The following is a 17,026-nucleotide window of genomic DNA, read 5'->3' as shown; positions in this document are numbered from 1 at the left end:
TGTCAAGATTTAAAATTCAAAAAATATTTGCAGTGCGATAGGCTTGGAGTATATAAAAACAATTCGAGTCGTAATATTTATTTGAACAAGAAAAAAAAAACAAATTTCATCCAAAACAACAAATGAGTATAAAATAACCACTACAGATTTTAAAAATGTTCATAATCCGAAAAATACAAAAAATTTTCAGTGCAAAACATAAAAGCACATTTACCTGTTATTGCACATACATGAAAGTCTGAAAATAATACTGTTCCATTTATTTTTGAAACAAAATGGCGTGGGAATATAAAAAAACTGCAACAAATCTGACAGCAAAACCAAGCCATCTGTTATCACAAAAAGAAAAAGAAAGAGAAACTGCAGACCCAAAAACCAAAGTATGCAATGCATGAAATGGTCAAGGAAAGTGGGGTTTAATGAGTTTAAAATTTAACGGTAGCATTACCCGTAATATTTCACAATTATATAATGCCAATAAAGGCTAGTTTTATGATGACGAGATTAAAGAATTGCTGAAACTTGCTTGCAAACAAAGTTCTGGAATTTTATTTATTGAAGAACATCCTCGGTTAGTTATGGTTTTGGATTATGAGTGGCAACTGGATCTAATGACAACGGTCTCTAGAAAAAATGAATTATCTTTTGTTGCCAGGATTAACACAACATTTAACTGCACCGAGTACAGTCATGATCTTTGTTTTTAGACACCCTTTTATTATGTATAGCCAGGAAAAGTCACCCCATGTTTTGGGACCAATTTTTGTGTCTAACACACAAAACAACATGGCTTTTGAACGTTTTGCTGTCATTTTAGCGTTGTTCAATCTTCTATTCAAGATAAAAGTCTTATGATAAGTGCATAACTAAAAAAGTTAACACAACAAGCACACTTCTGCAATAAACTGTATACCATAACACACAAACCTGTTGGATAATCTCTTGTGAGCTACCATAACACGTCCGACATTTCATGGCTGCCCCTCCCACTCCTTCTTTAAACCCTGCTACCATATTGGCTGCTGGAGTGTCGCCAATAAAAAAAAGCAAAGATCCTTTATAGATGTCCTTTCCGTCCCGATTCACAACTTCAATACCATCCTGAATAAAAGACATAGAATCTTTACTGTTTTATCCTTTTCAAACAATGGAATAAAATACATTTTCGATCATAGACTTTTCATAAAGAAACTCTTTCACTAGCCAGAAAAGAGGTCAAATAACTTGAAGTTTAGATTCATTGCCAGGCTCTAGCTCCGGTTTTCAAAGCTAACCTATTACTATAAGAATATTATGATTACCTTCTTGAGTACATTAATTTCCTCGGCAAACTTTAGAAGGATAGCTTGGACTCCATATTCCTTAACGTCAGCAGAGTATGCCACAGCAAACAGGTGTATGAATTTCAATTGGGATCTGTGCTGAGGCGGGACATTCAGTAACGTCCAATAGAAAAGAGCTAACCATGAAAAACACAACAGTGTGAGATATGCTGTTTAAAAAAAAACAAATATTGTAAAACCACGAAATTCTGTTCCTGAAAACATGCAGCAAAATTCCACTTTACCTATCTTGTGCTTTTTTCTTTTGGAGCCAATTGGATTCACCTAGAAAAATATGACGATTATCAAAAGAATATGACCTCAAACCAACGCATGTGATAAGGATCAACAAAAATGAAAACTATTGAGTATTTGAAAAGCCATGTACGACGGTCAGTGATGGGACCTGAACATCTGCATGTTGACACAACCGAAACATAAATGGTAAATTTATTTATAGGCCTACGCAGAATTATGCCCAATTCTTCTGTGTTAGATGAGCACTTAAATTTGAGAAGGCAGTAGTCGCCAATAAGTTTTGTGTAGCATAGTTGAAGGGCTTTATGATCCTTAAATCAACACACTTTTATTTGAGCTGACATACCACTTCAATATCATCATAATAGGCTGCTACCATTATCTTTTGCCCGTCAGCAAAAAAGTCAGAATTCTGTGCATAATCAGCATCTATGCAGTCTTTGATTGCCCCATCTGGAGAGAATATTGGAAACTGTACTACATTCCGGATTTCTGGACTATCTAACATTATCTGCAAACAGATGAATGAATACATGAGAACATAGACTAAAGCTTTTTTGCATAATTTTGAAAGCAAAATGTTGGTTGTACTTTTAGCATTTAGTTAGGTTCCATGAGGTGATGATAGTTGGTCGACAATGTTGTGTTTCTAGTCAAAGATGACTCAATTTCCTCATGGAACCCTATTGTGTGATGTTTATATTTGTCTGATAAATTAGAGCAACTCTTCAGGGTGACAAGTGCTTTATTGTTCATTGCTATATTGTTGATGGGAACAGCTAAGGCGCTCTTTGTTTACATAATCATTAGCAAATTAGGTTTACAAATGGTCTGAAATAAAGATATGTTCAGTACAATGGGAACATGGCCAAGCCAATTAGCAAAATAAGTCACTATAAATAAACTCACTAACTGTAGACCAACTATCAACCTAGGGAACCTAACTTGTTACACTAACTTAGCTGTGTCACTGAAAAAAATTTAAAGAGCTAATCCTGAAAAAATTACTTGTCCATAGCCAGTTCACTAACGGTAATTAGCAGGAATCAATTCTTATTGAAATCGCAGAACTATGACAAGCGCAGCACATTTGACAACCTTTTTCATATATTTTCTCTCAGAAGTTATCTTGCATGTTTGCAGTTATTAAGCGCACAAGTATTTACCTGGAGAGTTGATAGTACGGATACATAGTAAAATGGTCTTCTAGCGGTGTTGTTGTAGCGAATTGGAGTCGATTCCTACAAGCCACAACACGACATTTAGGTTAGGATACAATTAATTGGTTGGTGTACACTTTAAGGAAAATTCAAACGAAAGAGGCTTATTTCCAAACAGGCTTTTATCATATCTTTATTTCTCTAAACACCCCAATGGTTCCAAGGCAAGTGATCTAATGTGAATATTGTCAATTGACTGCAATTCAGGGGCGTATTTGACAGGGCACGAGTTACGAGTTTTCGTGAGTGAAAATTTCACTAGTGGGTCAAATAACCAAAACTCATTAGTGAGATCATGTATTATTGCATAACATAACAGTACCTCTTTGTATTGCCTTAACATGATTAAATCTAGTAAAGATCACAAAGGAGATTATGAGATAACATGTTGCTGTCATTGAGCCAATCGACATTAGTTAGTTTTGTTTAAATCTCTAGCGCCATCATAATACACTGACATATAGATATATAGTATATAGGTATTGGGAGCTAAAATAATATAAAATCGTCAAAAGTTAAAAGCGAGTACATATACAACTACAAATCTGTTTTGTATGGTTAAAAACTTGATATAAAATCTAGTTTTTGACCATACTAAATACATTTGTAGTTTTATACGTACTCGCTTTTAACTTTTGACTGTTTTATATTATATATTATGTTCGAATTTTGGTTATTTGTGGACTCAGTAGAATCTTGCAAAACGCTCTGAAATGCTGTAAATGTTCACCATTTTAGAAAAAAATTTTCCGGGTGTGACCCCCGGACCCCCCACTGGAAGGGCGCTCAGGCGCCCCTCCCGGACCCTCTCCGCCAGCGCGCTCCCTCAGCCGCTGCGCGGCCTCAATCATTCAGGATAACTAGTGGGTCAAATATATTTTTTAATATGCCCCAGGACTGCATTGACTTTTTATATTACATATTTGCTATCACTCCGTGACAGGGGCTATATTCAGCAATTTTCAACACACTAGTTTGAAAAGATTGATCAAGAATGAGCCCTTATTCTCACTATTTTGCCATAATTAATATATATTATGGCATAAATATCATGCTAATTTTTAAATTCACTGCATAGATAACCCTTTATTACTATGATTATGATTCACAGTCACAGCATTGTTCTTTTGTTTACATTACAATTATCACACTAGAGATTTCAACACGAAAACTCGTAACTCATGGATGCTAATATACGTCCATGGACTCTGTGACACTAAAGCATTAACCCTCTCACCCCTGATGCCAACTATTTCGGGAGAAGTTGTTCACACTTGGGCCTGAAGCCAACACTTTCGGGACACTTTCTGAGTAACTTTATTGATACTCCTTTTGTGTTGATCGTTTTTTTATAGCTTTATTTCGAAAGATAACAGTCTGAGGATTGTTTTGATACCAGAAATGTGGTTGGATAAAAGCATTTTACTAGGCAAATCCTGTGATAGATTTCAAACTTCAACTCTGGAGGTCGCCATATTGAATGCGTTTGCCGAAAGACAACGGCTAAATCTTACAATCTAACGTAATAATTAGTTCAGGTGAAGAATTTAGCAGTGACAGTGATCTACAACAACACTATGACCGTTTATTAGTAGCACAAAGTGGGTTTCAATTGCACAACATCAAAATTACTAAATAGTTATAACTTTTAAATTTTTCGAATAAAAAAATTTTATTTGACAAATCTTTTCACAATTTTAGTTGATAAAAACGATACATTATATTAGTTTTGTACTCCAGTTGTTTGCATCTCGTGTTTATTATCATAACTGCAATAAATGTTGTCCTTATAGAATGTAAATATGATATATAGACCTTATATACCAATTGATTGAACAATGGAACGGAAACTACATTATGCCATAATATTGCGTATAGGCTCATAATTTCAGTTCTATTGGTTAGAACTCCAAATTTTTTTTTGCAACTTGATGATAACACCTTTTCTTGTTATCCTAATATGTTACTGAAGTGTTATCAACCAAAAAGCTGACTTGTAGTAGCAGCCAAACTTAGACTTTTCGATTTCCAAAAAATGTATTGATTTGAATCTTATCAATAACATCCTATATAGATTAACCTAATGTGTATATGTTAGTATCAAAATGTAGCTAAGAATGTTACCAACAAGTTACAAAAAACTATTTTCATTTATCTTGAACGCAGCTTTATTTATGCTCAATCTAACACACCTCACTTTATTAAATATTGAGTGTGAAAAATTAATTAGGCCAGGGGGGCACTCAACTGGAAAATAATTAGGGCTGAAAGGGTTAACTAAAATGAAACACTGAGTGATCGTAATCTTTTAAAAACTCCCAAGAGTTAACGCAAGAAGAATTATAGGCCTATATTATACTCTTTAGTTTAAAAATATTAAGGATTTGATCAGCATCTTTTCCGAATTTGCTTTGTATTCTTAGATTATAGGCAGCAAACAGCTAGATAATTTTTTTGATTCAGTGTGTCAACTAAAATTTGACTTTTTTTTAGTACAAACACATTAAGAACTCACAATTAGGTTGAACTTCTCTTTAAAGTATCGCATTCTAGTGTGTTGAGTGGCTAGACGCGTGAATCCATGACAGGGGAATAAACCGCCAACATCTATTCCATGTTCTTTTTGCACTGTATCCGTTAACAATCGTTTCTGTTCATTCAACAGCTCAGTGACAGTGGAACCAATCTTTTCAATGTGTACATTGGGAATATTACTTGTTGCAAGACTTAGCATAAATTTGGCACAGTTCTTCTCCAGTGAAGGAGGTCTAACAGTTTGCTCATCTGAAACAATTAACAAGAATAAGATTGCGTTTTATTGTTGACTGGCATGTCCATTTTGAGAAAAATATAATTTTAGGAAGAATGTGCCAATAGTGTCTGAATTTCCTGATAATGAGTTTATACTTACTGTTACGATGATGAGGAGATTGCGGATCTGGGTCTAAAACTGGCTCTACAACTGGTTCTAAAGGCATTGATTCAATATGAGTTTCAGTGTCCTTGTGTTTCCTACGAACGTGCCTTCTATAACTGAGATAGCTGTAAAACAAGCAACTACCATTCAGTGTATTTTAAATTGACAACCTATCAGGCAAATTGATTCCAATGGGGCTTTTACATTATGGTTAGCTCAATTTCAAAACAGAACCCTTATCATATGACATGACATTTATTAGCCAGATTTAAAAATACCAAATAGGACTTTAGGGCCAACTTCATATCATACCTTCCGTAACTCATGCCGCAGAAACATGTTATCCGAAACCTTGGATCATGTTTATGAACTCGGATGACATGGAGAGTGAAGACTTTATTTGAATTGTGAGAAAATCCACATATGGAACAGCTATAAAGCATTTCCTAAAATTGGAATATTAACAATTATTCAAAATACCAATGGCTCAATGAGAGCAAGTGTTACTAACATTTCAGAGGACACTTTGTTGAAATAACAAAATAATATCAAAATATCCCTATAGTCTGATCTGTTCAGAAAGAAAATTGGCATATTAGAACACTTATTACAAAAATCCAACATATATCCTATACAATTTCTTGCCTAAGTCGGAATTCGGTACAAGATAGGGCAGTTTGAAGTGAAAGTCCACTGGGCCTCCACAAGATCCAGGATTCGGGTTCGCAGAAATATATTCAACAGCAGTATCGTCAACAACATGTCCTAAAACAAGTTTTAAAATTGCAAAAGCAATCTACCATTTTTTATGGACTAATCTATAAACTCAGATAAAACTTATTATCAAGGGTTATCATAGGCAAGACAATAACAATGTGATTGGTTGCAATAGACCAATAGCAATGCAGTCATTGTTTAGGCTGAAAGCTTGTCCAATAAAATATAGTAGGCTTGGCTATGAAGAGAGAATACTATAATTTTGGTGTAGTTGGTTCATTTCAAGTCAGAATACTGTATCGTAACCGTTGAACCTACAGTACTTTGGCGTTTGAATCCGTTGGGCTAAGATTTTTAGCAATAGCCGTTACAAACTTTCTGCAATAATGGAACAATTCAAAACCCTTTTTGAAGAGATAGGCGATACAGCGGCATACGAAATATTACTTGGTGAGTATACGCTACATTTATAGTTTGACTTGATCACTAAAATTCAACGAGATAATTTTTATTTTATATACTTTGGAAGTAGGCATCTACTAAAGTGCCCAATGTTGAACAAAGCGTAAAATATATTAAAATAGAATTCGTTTAAAACATTTTATTACTAGTAGTTTCATACCCAACGGGTAATCATCATCAGAATCAAAATCACAACTATCTAGGATTAGACAAATGAAAGGTGTAGGCCTAAGTTTCTGAATTGAAATCAAGACCTTGAAATCAACCTAAATTAAAAGGCTCTTCGCTTTATTAAGTCAAGTTTCAACTTTCTTTTAATTTACAATCCCTTTTTATAGAAAACATGAAACAATAATATTTTTTACTTTTGTGAGAGAGGCCTAATCGCTACATAAAGTAGTATGTTTGAGAGCAGTCACCCGAACAGTAGAAGATCTAAAGCGTACCTATTTATATGCAATGAATGAATATTATTTATCATAATTAAATAGATAGCTATATGCATGCAGGGAGTTCTTGATGCAGGCCTATGCAACGCAACAGACATATTGATAGGAGCAAGGAGTTGTATGTATCCCACATACAACTCTTTAGTCTTTGATAGAAGTCATGAAGGAAATTTTGTTTGTAAGAACATTCAGAGGTTTTCAATTGAGAAAAGATTACTGCCGACACAATTCAAGCCTGGGTTATAGAGTAATTAAAATTTCTTGTTTAGGCCATAGAGTAGTTAAAATTTCAAAGGTATAAAACACAATGCCTATGTAAGCCTACTAAACAGAGAATAGAAAGAAGGCCAAAGAAAGAAGTAATCTTTACAATCACCACACTTCCAACATCATTCGTTTCAAATCTTGTGTTCTTACCCTTAAATACATTTGTGTAGCCAACTCCTTGGTGCAGCCAGCCAGCATTTGAATAATTAATTTTTACACTATCTTGTTGACTACTAGTACTAGCCACAGCCACAGCCACCCACCCCACCATCCATTTGTGCCTGGGTGGCTGTGGTACTACTACTAGCCTAGAAAAGATTGAAATATAATTAAGACTTAGTAGCCTAGTAGTACTAGGCTGCTAAGTCGGAATTATATTTCAATATTTTCTTTCATTAACTTTTAACTTTTACTCCAACTAAGGCAACTAAATTCTGACAGCTGTAATCACAAAAAAGTTGCACCTTCAGTTACTCATTAGTGTCACTTTATGGTTGTATGGTTGTATGGTTGTCAAGTTATACAAATAAATGAAATACTTGACTCACTGTATGAGCATAGATTTGTTACCAGATACGCTATTGGCTAAGAATATTCTAACGAGCTAATTGAAGCCACAATGAGTATTCAAAGGTTCTTCAACATTGGTGCCCAAATCAATGATTTAGAATTAAGTTGGAATGATTAGGTTGTCACTATTTTTTTGTAACTTTGAATTCAACTCTAACTCTGTGAGTCTGTGGGGGCTGCTGCTACTGCTCTCTCTAATTAAGGATATAAGTTAACTCACTAGGAATTATTTTCCTCCAACAAGACTGGTATGGTTTGATTTTTTTATGAATTCATTTTAGATAATGATATCCTTGATGAAGAAGTGATACCTGACTTGCAACCAGAGCAGCTTCAGCAGCTTGGTGTTGGGTGAGTTGTCTTTGTTTGGTCTGATAGACTACGCGATCATGGTATTCATGTCTATGTTATAACCTCCGCCAGTTGGTTGTTCAAATCACAGGCCGGCCAACGTGTTCGGTAGCGCTCGGGCGGTGGTGCTCGGGCGAGCACCACCGTCCGAGCGCTACCAAACACCTTGGCCGGCCTGTGGTTCAAATAGAAATTAGGCCTACTTGCAACTCAGCTTCTTTTTGCCAAGGAGTTCTTATTGCCAAGGAGTACAAAAATACTGTCTAGGCGAAGAACAAAGATCAACTACATTACCTCCCCAAATGGATTAGTTGATAGCTAGGGTTTGCAATTTGTTTTAGGCTTTAGCAATGTCAATCATTTTTGTTCGCCATTTTAACTTGTATGACAGGAAGAATTAAGAATTGGCTAAGAATTGCTTATGATTGCATTGCGTTACGTTTTTATGTGGATCCAAAAAGACATTCTGAAATGGCCAGTTTTGGATTTACATTTACCTATGCTGTAAACTTTACTAGTAAGTATTACTATGGCATTATGTTAAGTATGTGAACTTTCCTTATAGCTCTCTGGGGAAATGTATGAAATACCTACGAAGACTCAAAGAGCTTGTCAAAAGTGTTCAAAAGGTAAATTTTACGTTCTTCTTTTAGCAAAATTTAGCTTGATTATTGTTGAGTATAATAGTTTTATGCATATCATTTATATCGGAGGCGCCTCTATTATTGGTCTTTGCATTTTCAGAATAACTTACCAAGTGCTGCCCCCTCTGTTGCGCTTACACTACCAACACCTAATGAAACTGCTTCAACACTCGGCGCTGCGGTCGCATCACCACCTGCTTCCATGCCGGCCACACCTAGACCTGTGGTTACCACACCTAGACCTGTGGTTACCACACCTAGACCTGCGGTTTCAACACCTTCCTCTGCTGTTTCCGCTATTTCAGGATCACCTGCCGCCGAACCTATTGCTTCAGCCTCTGCCACTGCTGAGGCGACTGTTTCAACACCCTCTAGCTCTCCATTGTTTATGCGAGTGAGTAACAGCAATATACTGTAAATTATGTTGTTGTTGTTGCTGTTGTTAATATTTATTGAGGTTAGCTAGAGAAAATAAATCCTGTCGACCTGTCTAAATTCGTTGGCTGTTCTTTGGCTGTCGATAATGTTGAATTGATTGCACAACTTAAATTTGTAATGTAAATTTTTACGTACATTAGACCTGCTAAGTATGGTGCTGTTTGAATTGTTGAATCTTAGTAGGTTAGCCTTGATTGAAAGCGCTTGTAATGGGCAACTCTTGGTAGTCACACTTTATCGTTCGAGCAGACACTATGCATTTTACACTGCAGTATTTTCTGTCTATGAGAAAAACTCCGCCTTAGGCAATTAATTAAGTAATTTGCCTTAAAAGTTAATATACACTATGGCTTTTCCCTATAGTAAGTAAGAACTCAGTTTTATTGTTTTATAGGAGCTCAATGTACCTCAATTTACTGGACGAGAGACCAGGAAAATGGTTGTACAGGCGATTGGGGAAGCTAATTGGTCCCATAGTCACAGCAGACCCAACTACGATAGTGTGGTACTAAAAGTCCTGAGGCAATTTCCAGATAAGAGTGACATCTTCAAAGACGCTAGCTATACCGAAGATAAGGATTGCTACGTGAGTTTTTTTTATAATCGTGAATAGGTCTACTTACTACCGGGCATGTAGCCTACTGTCCTGCAGATTCATTTAGCAATACTTGGCATTGGCGTGCAGCTTTCCACAATTTATTATACAGAAACTTACATCATATCCGTTATCCATCAAGGGTTATTTCGTGTATGTAGAAATTTTCTAAGCATTTGACCCTCTCAGGGAGGGAGAGAGATACCTAATGCTTGTTAAATACCTGTCGGAGTTGTCTACTCTGTCATTTATTTTCATGCATTCACTATGAATGTTAATATGGGCTATTGAGTGATATTTTCATATTTATTATGAGAAGTGTAATAAGTGATCCAGAAAATGTAAGCCCTTCCGTTGATATTTATGCAACTGAAACTGAAATGATTGAGCTTCTAATTGTTGTTTGGGGAGGCATAGCTTCATTTCAGCTTTATATTAGGAATGAAGGGTTAGCTTTATTTTTTTACTATCATAGTAAACGCTATGAGCCAGTGTAATCTAGCGTTGATTTGCATAACCACCATTGCAAGAGTCCAAAGCTGGGTAAACTTTAAATTTGTTTCAAGATGATTGGAAAATATTCTGTCTGATGGACTAGAACTGAGCAACTCTCTCTGGTTTTCATGCTAGCTAATCTATACACATATGATATTTTTATACTCCCTTTTTAGTTTTGTAATCATACTATTTTTTTGCGCATCTATAGTTTATCAGGATCTACATTCTTTGCTTGTAGAAGGTTTTCAAAAGACAGTTATCTTGCAGCGTAAGAAACAAAAGAAGCTACTATGCGAAAAAACAAAAACTCGATCAAGAACCTGCTGCTTCGGTCACCGGGTTCGTATTTTACTTGTTAATTCTCCTCTTTATTGTTGACGTCATAAAAATAATTTAAAATTTACCGTTTGAGATGAATAGTCAATCAGAATCGCAATTTATATTGACGTCTTAGGTTTTGATGATAAGCATTATAATATTGTATGTTTATGTATGTTATAAGCATTATAATATGTTTTTTATGTATGTTATGCTTTTGATCTTTGTTTGAAGTGAATCATTGTAATCTATTATCCGCACATCCCCCTCCCTTTGCAAGGACAAATAGACATCTCAATGTTTCATAAGATTTCTACTCATATAACTCATAAAAATGCGACAAACACTTTGTCTTCTGTAGCCATAATTTTCATCTTTTAATTTCTTACAGGGATATAGTGGTGAGGGCAGAGGCACTAGTGGTTTCTCCGAGCAAGGAAAAGAGGAATTTGCGGGTTCAAAATCTTGACACAATTCCACAGGTAAGGTAGCATAGTTTACTCAATAAGAGTATCAGGGGCTAGCGGTAGATAAAAATTTGTGATCCTCATTGTCTGCGTTGGAGTTACCCCCACTATAAAATAAGATCGAAGTAGCCGCTTATAGTGGGTGCAACTCCAACGCAGACAATGAGGATCACAAATTTGATCTAGGCTAGTGGTACTAATTTATAACCAACATCTTGTGTTGCTTTCAGTAGATCTCTTAGGTGTGTGCAGCTTGCTTTATTGTGTTTTTAAAATATATGAGGGAGTCTTGATTATGCAACAGCCTTTCGAGCGCCTTTTGTTTCATCCGCTAAATGTTTCAAGTAATTTTTGTTGTGGTATTACCATTCTTGTTATACATCATTGTTGCTAATGATCGGGCTCCACTTTGTCGCCGCCAAAATCGCTTCTAAATTAAAGATTTGCTTATATTTCTAATGGCAGCATTCACTGACAGTCGCGTTTCGAATAATATTATAATGAGGCATGGAGTGTCAGTGTCACGGCTTTTAGGGTTCCACTTCTTTGAAAAGGTGGACATTTTTCTAACAATCTATTATGTAACCAGTTATATACTCCCTGATGGCACGGCTAAACTTGATTATTGTTGAAATTTTTATGGTAACTTTTCACCCTTTATAGCAAGTTGAATAAAATTTGTAGTTTTCGTTGATGATGCCCTAACTTTAACCACAGTAAACTATAAGAACTCTATAATCAGTCTTCATATTGCAGAGTGCGGTAAAGGAGATGCTTCGTCCATCATTGTCTATTAGGAAAGAGGCTTTTAAGAACATGAAAGATGGTTGGAGTGGCATGGTTGTTGAGTGGCCAATTTATGGACAGGAGGCTTTTGTAAGTATTACTCTCCAAAATAACATGAACTTTCAAAATTTTGCCCATTCTCCCAGTATCCTATTTTGAGCCCAGGTCTCACGTAGTGTTTTAGTGGATTGATATTAAAAAGCTACAAGCGAAGTCTTTGCAATACAACCTGCACCGAATACCAATTTGCATGAGCTGAAGATGGCTACCTACTTCCAAAGCACAATTTTAAATAAACTTGACTAGACTCGTCACTCTTTATAGTTTCTCAAAGAATAATGTCTTAGTCTTGGGATTAACTGAAACTTTAAATGTTATATATTATTGGAGACCGAGTTGAACTGAAATTCATTGCAAGGGGAAAATTCCAGTTAGTTTCTCTCTATGGAGGGAATTTATAATATGTGCACAGTAATTTATAGTTTAAACGATGGATGACTTGCCGGATTATGGTCAATTTCGGCAGTTGCCTGTCCTATCTGGCCACTGGATTAAACGATTGCCAAGTTTTTATTTAGCACTATTCTGGCGCAGCATTGAACGTAATCCTACCACTGAGCAGACTTACTGCCTATCTATTAGGAGTTTTCTTCTCCATAATCAGAGGATAACTTTATGGTCTTCTAAAAAATCTTCAGCACTCTACTCCCAAATATGTCTTTGGCATAGACTTTGAACTATGTTTTCACTGAAAATGTATGGCATACCTTCTCTAAGTCAGAATTCCTAGCCTGTTTTCTTAGTAATAAGCAATTTCTGAAAATTTATGAGCAAAAAGTTATGAAGTCTAGATTTGTTGGCTATTTTTTAAAAATAAATATGTTTGGGCCCAAAATCAAAGGAATAAATTTCAAGAAAGAGTAAGGTATTGTTTTACTATTATGTATTCCACTCCAACTTGCCCATGTGCATAAACCATTATTGTTAGTATGTGTTTTCTATAAAATTGTAGTTTGGGCTTGTAACATATTCCTGCTGGTAGGACAGTGTTTAATCTAAGGTGGAATAGGGAGAGGGTTAGCCGGAAAACACGACAGCCTTGCCGTGTTTTCCGGCAAAGAGATAATCCTGCACCTCTAGCATTATACAGGCAAATTATGGCAAATCACAGTCAGGGATGTGATTCATAAGCTAAAAAGTTTATTTTAAGCTATTTTGTATTAGCTCCGAACGCTGGCTTACTGTACGCTATTCATTGCCTTCACCATTTAAGTATACCTTAGGTGGTATTTTTATCTATCCACTTCAGTATATAAACACATTTATTTCATAATTTTATGATTGAAATGCTGCCTCGGGCTTTTGCTCAAAGTACTTTGTCAACGACTTCCGTCAGCAAGCTAAAATGAATTTTGGAAATCACATGCCTGCTAGTTATCCATCGTTTAAACTACACATATAAGACAACTCACATTTCTAGCTTCGATTTCATTCATCTGACCCTATGCGTTTAGGTTTTTACATTGTAATTATTACTATCTAAGTAGGCTTCAGCATAATTGAATTTCTAAAAAAATTTCGGCGTTGTGGTCAGGTCAGATATGTGTTTCTGACTGGACATCTATCTGACCACAGCTTTTAAAAATTCACCACCAAAGTTTTTTGATTATATAAATAATATTGTCAACTCGTATTAAGTTTGTTAAAGGTCTATATCGTTGAGGGCTTAGAATTACTTCATGTAAGAGCAGTAAAGTGGTTCATTGAGGGTCATAACTAGTTTTTATTTACGGGCAAGTCGACTGAATGTCGATATTTCTTGAATTCTATAGATTTGCTACAGGAAGAATATTGAAGATAAATGTTTGTACTTTATTTCTCGCTTGCTAAAATGTCTTCTTCTTTCAAATTAGCGTCGATATTTTGAAGTTGCTTATTTTTTTATTGCTTGTTAGCTTATACCTGAGCTTGAGCTCCTTCTGAATCGGGACTTGGATTTGGACGCGTTGGGAAAGCGAGCAGAGGATTTGTTCATGGCTGCATGTCCAAAAGAGACTAATCGTAAGTGTATTTATTATCTTCAAATTTACGTACTTTCTTTGCAGAACAATATGTTACTTTATGCGCTAGCAACGGCTCAATTATCAAAATAATATCAACCGCCAAAATGATATAAGTCGGAGTCGGGTGCCCATGATTTTAGTCAGTATTACTGGCTTTTTACCTCACGATAATAGTAATCTACGGAGTTTGTCTCACCCTATTTTCCATTCCAATGCTTTACATGTGCAGCAGCTTAAACAAGAACTAGTCTCTATTGTTGGAGGTCTTACCTGGTAGTGTGTAGTCAAAAAAAGTTTAAATATAACAAAAATACTTTGTTTGCAGCGAATGATTCTGGATTTGAGAAACTGGTGATCGTGATTGGAAAGCGCCTTGGAGACAAAAAGATGCTGGCCGAAACACCCGAACACAAAGTGAGTGGATTTCTTAGTTCGGTAACTTATTAACGTCATACATTAGGCTGACTATTGGTTCGCAACTCCAACTTAGCGTGTTAGAGGTTATTAGGATGTTTATACAGGAATGTTGTTAACGTCATAAATTAGGCTGACTATTGGTTCGCAACTCCAACTCAGCGTGTTAGAGGTTATTAGGATGTTTCTATAGGAATGTTGTTAACGTCATACATTAGCCCGTCTATTGGTTCGCAACTCCAACTTAGCGTGTTAGAGGTTATTAGGATGTTTCTATAGGAATGTTGTTAACGTCATACATTAGCCCGTCTATGGGTTCGCAACTCCAACTTAGCGTGTTAGAGGTTATTAGGATGTTTCTATAGGAATGTTGTTAACGTCATACATTAGCCCGTCTATTGGTTCGCAACTCCAACTTAGCGTGTTAGAGGTTATTAGGATGTTTCTATAGGAATGTTGTTAACGTCATACATTAGCCCGTCTATGGGTTCGCAACTCCAACTCAGCGTGTTAGAGGTTATTAGGATGTTTCTATAGGAATGTTGTTGACGTCATACATTAGCCCGGCTATGGGTTCGCAACTCCAACTCAGCGTGTTAGAGGTTATTAGGATGTTTCTATAGGCATGTTGTTGACGTCATAAATTGGCTGGACTGGTTTCGGCTCCAATCTGACTTACTTTTTACTGTTTTAGGTAAGCCATTCTCTTCCCCACCTCAAATTTGGGAAACTCTGTGTGGATGGGGAAAAGTTAAGCGTTAGTGAGGACCCTCTCGTCCTGCTAAAACTTCTGGCAGTATTTTACATTGGGGACATCGAGTTTGGCGACGCCAAGAAGTTTGGCCAGCTGCTGGAGTTTACCTTCTTGGGCTCCAGCACCGTGAGAAAGGGAAGCAAGTATTTGTCTGTCGACAAATTTATGGAAAAAATGAAGCGGGTGAGTACCTAATGACTCAGCTATGCTAGTTTTATATCTGTCGAAAAACTAAGTAGGATTCGAATGAATTTCTATGGTAGCAATTTATCATATAATTTATGAGAAGAGAACTCCAAAATGTAACTTTTGGCGCAAAAAACGATTTCAACCAGTTGTAAAATCATTGAAACTAAAATTTCCGAGAACACTCATATCCTAAACTCATTGGTCGAGCTTTTTGCCGTCTTCCTAGTCTTATTTTTAACGTTTATTTTTCATGTTGGAATTATCATAAATCATAGAAACATTTTTTTTCTCTTTTGCAGGAAAGCCGAGCCGACGATGAGTAGGCGAAGAAAAGCAAGTGCCGGCAAAGCCTGGAACGCTATAAGTCTAAAACATAACAACAAAATTCATAGAACACAATTCACACGAAATAGTAACCTTTCCAATCCAGTATGCCAAAGTGACACCACTTTTAGAGCGAATTATTTACGTGATTTGGGGTTTGGGCTTACTCAATGGATTTTATGGAATCGTGCTCTCTTTTATATTATTGTAGATAGTTTTTTTTAATTATTATTCTAAATCGATCTTGATCAAACAGATGCTGTGTGTTTTTCGAGTTATTTAGTGCTTTTATTAAATGGTGTGTGTGTTTTTCGAGTTATTTAGTGCTTTTATTAAATGCTGTGTGTGTTTTTCGAGTTATTTAGTGCTTTTATTAAATGTTAATAATAAATTATATATACTCGCTGTTTAAAAATATCCTTGGCTGAAAAAAACGCAGAGCTGTTTGTAAAGTGATTAAACTTGTAAACACTTGCTGCGTTCAAATTTGACCCTAAAATATAATGCGCCAAGCGTGTAAAACCAGGTTGCAATGCTAAATGCACTCAGCGTGTGAAAATCGTCTTCGTATAGAAAACTCAGTCAATGTTTAAAAACTGCAATTTTTAAACGCTAAGTGCGTACATATTTTGGTTTTATGATTAATGCACAGTGTGAATAGAAATTGCCTTGAAAAATGACCATCAGCAGTGCGTTAATTTTTAGTTGCACATCGCATAAAACGATGAATAGAAGTGTGTTTTTATTGAATGAATAGCGCATGGACATTGCATAATTTTCGAGTGTGTAGTTTTTCAGGTGCATTGAAAAATGACCATCTGAGGTGATTGAATACTGCATAGATTTTTTTACAGTGTATAACATCTACTACTCATATATCATAAATTGTCTTTTTTGTCCAAGTTTTTTATCAAAAGTATCTCAATTTCATTTTGTATATGAATATAATTATAAGGGATTAATCCTCCAATTTAGGTTCAGAACCAAAACAACCTGTCAGATA

General features: G+C 35.8%; 2 protein-coding genes across 7 annotated transcripts; one reads left to right on the top strand and one right to left on the bottom strand.

Annotated features, from left to right (window-relative positions):
• Positions 1 to 576: 576 nt before the first annotated feature.
• Positions 577 to 6,489, bottom strand: LOC137398295 (uncharacterized). Its single transcript, XM_068084403.1, has 9 exons — positions 6,030 to 6,489; positions 5,712 to 5,842; positions 5,316 to 5,584; positions 2,747 to 2,821; positions 1,927 to 2,091; positions 1,568 to 1,607; positions 1,302 to 1,459; positions 928 to 1,101; positions 577 to 624 (listed from the first exon to the last, which is right to left on the bottom strand). The coding sequence occupies exons 1-9, from the start codon at positions 6,158 to 6,160 to the stop codon at positions 577 to 579; spliced, it is 1,191 nt and encodes a 396-aa protein (XP_067940504.1). The 5' UTR covers positions 6,161 to 6,489.
• LOC137398560 (uncharacterized) lies at positions 4,275 to 16,438 on the top strand. Of its 6 annotated transcripts, none has more exons than XM_068084692.1 (12): positions 4,275 to 4,401; positions 8,464 to 8,533; positions 9,099 to 9,162; positions 9,278 to 9,571; positions 10,010 to 10,201; positions 10,947 to 11,047; positions 11,418 to 11,508; positions 12,250 to 12,369; positions 14,235 to 14,340; positions 14,668 to 14,756; positions 15,451 to 15,693; positions 15,999 to 16,438. In XM_068084692.1, the coding sequence occupies exons 3-12, from the start codon at positions 9,115 to 9,117 to the stop codon at positions 16,020 to 16,022; spliced, it is 1,308 nt and encodes a 435-aa protein (XP_067940793.1). In that variant the 5' UTR covers positions 4,275 to 4,401; positions 8,464 to 8,533; positions 9,099 to 9,114; the 3' UTR covers positions 16,023 to 16,438. The 6 variants fall into 6 exon arrangements, with proteins under 6 accessions (XP_067940793.1, XP_067940794.1, XP_067940795.1 ...); XM_068084693.1 differs by having other exon boundaries at positions 4,278 to 4,338; XM_068084691.1 differs by lacking the exon at positions 4,275 to 4,401 and adding an exon at positions 6,682 to 6,884 and having other exon boundaries at positions 10,064 to 10,201.
• Positions 16,439 to 17,026: the final 588 nt, after the last annotated feature.

Source organism: Watersipora subatra, chromosome 6, assembly GCF_963576615.1.
Source record: "Watersipora subatra chromosome 6, tzWatSuba1.1, whole genome shotgun sequence".
NCBI lineage: Eukaryota > Metazoa > Bryozoa > Gymnolaemata > Cheilostomatida > Watersiporidae > Watersipora > Watersipora subatra.
This window is presented reverse-complemented; position numbering and strand designations above follow the sequence as displayed.